At 41.0% G+C, this 6,389-nt stretch overlaps 1 protein-coding gene across 1 annotated transcript; it reads left to right on the plus strand.

The window, feature by feature from the left end:
* Positions 1 to 955: 955 nt before the first annotated feature.
* Positions 956 to 1,993, plus strand: LOC149241395 (17.3 kDa class I heat shock protein-like). Its single transcript, XM_089373949.1, has 2 exons — positions 956 to 1,451; positions 1,565 to 1,993. The coding sequence occupies exons 1-2, from the start codon at positions 1,244 to 1,246 to the stop codon at positions 1,831 to 1,833; spliced, it is 477 nt and encodes a 158-aa protein (XP_089230075.1). The 5' UTR covers positions 956 to 1,243; the 3' UTR covers positions 1,834 to 1,993.
* Positions 1,994 to 6,389: the final 4,396 nt, after the last annotated feature.

Consider the following 6,389-nt stretch of genomic DNA (forward strand, 5'->3'; position numbering starts at 1 on the left):
AATGAAGACATAATATAATGATCAGATTCCCTATTAAACAATATTATATTTAGAGTTTATATTGTGGAATTTAAAATAAATGTTTTCATTACATTATATTAATCTTTATTTGTATGCAATTTGATTTAGTCACAATGTTAAAATTACATTATAAAATCTCTTCCATACTAGTTAATCTTTTTTATTTTTACTCTTGTGCAATTATAAGTATCTCTTTTTTTTTTCTTTTTCTTTTTTCAACTTCGACCAAGTCAAAAGGTTTAGGGGCATTCCAACATCTCTCCCATATGTGTAATAAAATAAATAATATATAATATATTTTGATTTTGAAATGAATTATGGTTTTTGGGCATGTGATATTAATAAGCCATGGTATTGGCCCATGGTATCGTAAAAAAATCTATTTGCAAGTTAATAATATTTATAGCAAAAATGGAGTGAATATACATTGTTAAGAATCTTGTTATATTATAAGTTTACTGTAAAAATTAAGTAATATTGGACATGATGATTATGTAGTCAGAGCCAAACTTATATATATTTATATGTTATTTTTTTAAATTCCACATTGTTGAGGCTACATCATGGTTATGTCAAACAATAATACCCAAATAAAATGGGAAATTGAATCCATAAATTAATATCTAAGAATACCTTAACATCACCCACTGGCTATCTATCCAAAAACCATATACAATATGTTATTATTTATTTAAAATAATCAGTATTAATAAAATTTCGAAATTTTAAATATATTATTATTTATTTAAAAAATCAATATTAATAAAAATTTATATTTTTCAATAATATCAAGAAGCACAAAATTTTGGCCTCTGATTTAAGTGGAATCCTGATTTCCACCAGAATTTATAACGAGGGCAAACGGATTTGTAACTGTGTTAACAAGCCCCCGGAACAATCCGGTAAACGGAATCATGATTTTTCCAAATTTTGTAAAGTGAAAAAACAGGTTTGTAGCTGGAGGAAGCCCCTCGACAATCCGCTAGGAGGCGCCTAGAACTATCTGGTGGAAGACGATTCGAACATTTTAAAGTCCTTTCAAACAATCCAGTGGAAGGCTACTAGAATATTTGAGAAGCATCTTCGTTCTTGAACATTCTACCCATCTCCCGCTGCTGTTATAAATTGTCACCTAAACTGTCCCCCAATTGTATCAACAAGAAGTGTGCAAGTCTTGAAAGATTTCGCATTCGCAGTTACAGAATCGATATCCATTGCAAATATGTCTCTCATTCCTACTTTCTTCGGCAATCGATCCAGCGTATTCGATCCATTATCGCTGGATTTATGGGACCCTTTCGAAGCAGGGAGGTCTCCATTTTCGAGGGATCTTGGCCACTTTTCAAGAGATGATGCAACAGCCATCGCAAACACTCAGTTCGACTGGAAGGAAACTTCCGATGCGCACATCTTTAAGGCTGATCTTCCAGGTAATTATCATGTTTCTTGCTACTAATTTACAGGGGTTTTGTTATTCTCGTCATTAATGGCCGATTTGTTGCTATTTTGAACCCGGGATTTATTTATTTTTTATTCACGGCAGGTCTGAAGAACGAGGAGGTAAAGATTGAGGTGGAAGACGGCCGAGTTTTACAGATCAGTGGTGAACGCAAGAAGGAAGAAGAGCAAAAGAACGACAGGTGGCACCGTATTGAGCGCTCTCACGGGAAATTTCTTCGGCGTTTCCGGCTACCGGAAAATGCGAAGGTGGAGGAGGTGAAGGCCACAATGGACAGCGGAGTGCTCACGATCACGGTCCCCAAACAGGCTCAGCCTAAGCCTGAGGTTAAAGCTATCGAAATTTCTGGTTAATTCATAGAAAAATGAGTGGATATAGTGGCAGGAGTTGTGTTTTGAGGTCTACCCTTCAATCAGTCACTGTCGAGTCTTGATTGTGTAAGGGCTTGGTTTTTCTGTGTCTTCTAGGGTTTGGTTTCTGAAAGTCAGAGTATCACTAGCATGAACCTCTGGACCTAAGGAAATGGCAGTGTTTATGTAAAGTTTTTATTTTGTATGATTGTATTTTTTTCCACAGATTTCGTATAATTGAATTTTCTTAATGTTGAAGTAGTTAACTGAATTTACTGTTTAGGCCTCCTCGATTCCCATCGGCCCTGCTGCAATATTTTTTTCTTAAATGATGATTGGGTTGTCTTCTGATTTTGCCGGGGTAGTAATAAATTGTGTTGCTTTGAACCAATGATATTTCTCCAACTGGTTCGATTGACAAAATCTCTGTGATGATGAAGAAAGAAACTAATTTTGTTTGCTCAATATTTTGTTTTTCTTTGTACATCCAATTTGTTTGAATTTCTGCAATTCAATCCAAAAGCGTATTTATGCAGTTGTAGGAGGAAATTGCATCTGATAACTTAAGAAGTTGGCAAATTAATTATATTTGTAATCGTTTTTTTGAAAAGCTACTTTAATGTGCTCAGAGTTAAAAAAGCGACAAAATTTCAGATTTTAGACTTCTTTCGATATATTTATTTTTGTTAATTTGTATTCATACTTTTCAAGTTGTTGTTATTTATTTATGGCTAATAACAATAATGTTCTTATGAAACAAGCCCTCCCGATGATGGGCCAAATCCTAAGCTCAGCGATCAAATGGTGGGTGCATCCATCATTTGGTGGTTACTCTTCAACGCAGGTTATAACAGCTCAAGCTTCATTTTAGCCTCAAGATTGTTTGGATGGTCCAAATCAGATAATTTACTGTCTGAAATGAATTTGAAAAATGAAAAAGATAACATTTGCGTGAATCAAGAAAATTTTTGACGGGTTTTGAAATTCGCACTGGAGCTGAGGACTGGCCGGGTGGAGCGGAGAACTGATAGCGACCAACCAGCCGTCTCTACAGCCATGGAAGCCTCCAATCAGCGCTGAGGAACCCACTAAATCCACTGCATGGTCGGCCCGTGTATCTCTCAAAGGTGCCTAGACATGCACGTTTACTCTCAGGCCGAATCGGATGGTTGTTCCTCTTAGCTTATTCCTATTGGCTTTTCGAAAACCACCACCTTTCTAACTAAACCACTGGTCCCGGGAGTTTTAGTCGTCCCACGGGCATGGAAGCCTCCAATCATCGCTGAGAAGCCCCATAGGAACCATTGCATGGACAGCTTGTGCCCCTTTCAGATGCGACTAGCCATGCACTAATCGTTTTCCCACTAAGCCTTTCTCTCTCCTGGCCCTCAGCATGATTGCCACCTATCAGCTTGGTCTTTTGCTTTTGTTCCCGGTGGTTTCTATATTTCAGTCAGCGAAGGTCCGGTGTATGTTTTGGCTAGTTCCCATCTTCATAATCCGCTGCGACGCTGGCTCTGGTTTTTTTCGCTGGAGGTTTTGTTGCTTTTCACTCGGCAAGTCTCTCCAGGCTTAAGGTCAGTTTCCTTTCAATTCCCTACAATTCCTGTGTATAAATATAGCATGTTTTTTTATCTTTCCTCATCTGACTTAGCTGTTTATCAATATATGGGGAGACAGAATGTGCTTTTTTTTTTTTTAATTTTCTGTTTCAACATGGTCTGGTACATAATTAACAAGTTGATACAATCTATTAGTTTATACAAGCCCTGTTCAGACTTTAGAGTTAAGGTAGGATCTTGGTGGTGCATATTTCAAATACTCTGTTGCTGTGTCGATTGCCGGGATTCTGCAACAAGTTAGGAACAGAGCAGGCTGCTACTGCTTTCTGGGCGGAACAACTCCTCCCTCTCTCCGCCTCCTGGCCTGGAATACCAGCCTTCGGCCATCTAAAACCGGTTTTTTCCTCTTCCTTGGTTTCATCTATCCAAGGGTTGTTTAGTTGCCATTAACTCAAGTAAATGATTTTGGACAGTTGGCTCCATCGTTTACTGCGCCTCTTTCTATCGACGAGCCCTCTGTCAGAGATGGAACATCATATCTCTAGCCTTTTTTCTTCCCAGGTTATATGCTCTGTGCTTCAGTCTGATTTTGTTTAGTATCTCTCCCCGATTTGGCATTCAATCCGCCTCGGGTTTTCACCTAGAAGAGGATTTTCCATATCTGTTTCATTAATACATTCTCATCCGTAGCCTCAGAATGTCCGTTTTTACCTGTCAGATGAGCTTCTTTCCATACCGGAGGTTTAAATGACCTGAGCTCTCTGCTCAGTTGCCGTTCAATCTCATTTCAAATTCTGTACCTCCCTGCCTGTATCGCTATCTCCTTAGGATTTCCTTCCTACGGTTCTCATTAAAAGTCAGTGGTAGTGACGCATGGAAGCTGAGTCTGACGTATCGGCCATGGAGGCCATGGTACGTGCCGCCATTTTAGCTGAGAAGGACTGGGAGATGGCCACGAAAACAGGCAGCTGGCAGACTACTTTGGAGGACGTGGTTATCCAGCCAGGAAAACAGGAAGTTGACAAGGATGGGGCCTGGTCTCAAAGTTTTTGCATAAATGAGCCAAATCGACACAACAAAGCTCGGAAGCCCGTCAGAACCATTCCTCCGCCTGATGCACTTAAATTGGATAGTGTCCATCTGACTGATAGAATAGAAAAGCTTCAGAAGTTTGCTTTGGTGGGTAAGTGGCATTTCCCAGAAATGGAGGAAGCTGCAATGAGGAAATGGTTGGAAGCACAGTGGAAGCCGCTGATAGGCTATTTTCCCATAGTATCAAAGCTTATGAGGGAGTGGTATAGCTTTCAGTTTCTTAGTGCGGACGACCTTGAAGCTATTCAGAAGCTTCCGTGGGTTTTTGGAAAAAGCTTCCTGGTTCTCCACCGATGGTACATAGGATACAACCCCTTGAATAACACCCCATCAAACAACTTAATCTGGGTAAAGCTCCCAAATCTCCCGCTGGAACTCTGGTCTAGGGAGACATTAATGGAGATAGGCAACTCTATTGGCAGATTTGTCTACGTCGACCCATGGGTCTTGGGGCAGAAAGACAAACGCATTGCATGGATACTCATTGAGAAGGTTTACAGGGGCGGCTTCCCTGATCATATAGAGATCACCTGGAGGAACCTAAGAATTAATCAAAGGCTTGACTTTTGGGGCATACCTTTCAGGTGCTCCGCTTGTCACAGGACTGGACATTTAATCAACAATTGCCCCCGTCGCCCTCATATCAAAAAAAAATTAGGGCCCTCGACAAACTCAGGGCGAATTCCCCTCGGTCCCCGTCAGATGTTCAGCAGACTCCATCTGCTAACTGGACTCCAACGGATCTGGAGAATGCACAAATCGGAAAGATCACTGTTGACGGATCTACCTCATCCCCCCATCTCTTTTCACATGCTCGCTCTACATGCACTGATACAAGACCGGGTCCTACTAATCTGGAATCTCTCTCATTAGAAGACTTTAGCGCCAGGAATGAGATGCAATCTTTCATCTGCCCCCCTCTGGTACCTCTCGAAGAAAACGCTATTCCCTCACCCCTCCCGATCCCCAAACCGACAAATTTCCAGGTGGGGACTCAGACTATTGTCATCTCTTCACCGTCGCCTATTTCTGATAAAGGCCTCCCCCCCTCTGTCAAAGGGAAAGAACCCATGGTCTCTGCTACGCCTCTAAACTCTCCATCCTCATCTCCCTCAAACTTATTCGATTCCGATATTGATCTCCTTCTGAGCAAGAAATCCTTAGAATTGGAGCCCTTAACTATTCACAAGCCTCCGCATCCGTCTCCTCCTTTTATCAGTCCAAATTCCGCTAGGAACATTACTGTCAGGAAGAAGAAAAACGGAGGAAGCAGACACTTCCGGGGTCGAGCCTATGATGTGGACAACGATATCAGGACCCTCTCCCTGGTGGACATTCCCATTCTTGAAGTGCCGGAGAATCAGCCTCTTAGAGCAAGTGCGGCTGACTCCCCCAAAAAATGAATCTCATCCTATCTATGAATATCCGAGGTCTGGGAGCAGATCTCAAATTTTTGGCTCTTAAAGATCTCTTTCTCTCTGCAAGGCCGAAAATTATACTCATTCAAGAAACGATGCATAACAAAAAAGCTGCCATCTCTATTTTAGGAAAATGCTTCCTCTGTGGCACATGGCAGCCTCGGACGCTGAGGGTCTCTCCGGAGGTTTGGCGGTTATGTGGGATCCTTCTTGGATCAATGCTATAGCCTATAAATGTTTTGCTGGAATTCTCATACTGGCACATATCAGAGGATTTTCTAATCCCATCAACATCCTGAATATTTACGCCCCTTATAAAAACAGGTCTGCTTTCTGGGGAAGGTTTTTTGACTCAGAAATTTTTGACATCGACTCTTTAGTGATTGCAGGTGATCTTAATGTTACTCTAAGTTCGGAAGAATGCTGGGGGAGATGCAGGAAAAGAGACCCGCTCTCGGACAAAATCAAATATGAATTCCTCCATAAG

The sequence above is a fragment of the Pinus tabuliformis genome, chromosome 8 (genome assembly GCF_031772625.1).
Source record: "Pinus tabuliformis cultivar Carrire ecotype Pingquan chromosome 8, CPIR1, whole genome shotgun sequence".
Classification (NCBI taxonomy): Eukaryota; Viridiplantae; Streptophyta; class Pinopsida; order Pinales; family Pinaceae; genus Pinus; species Pinus tabuliformis.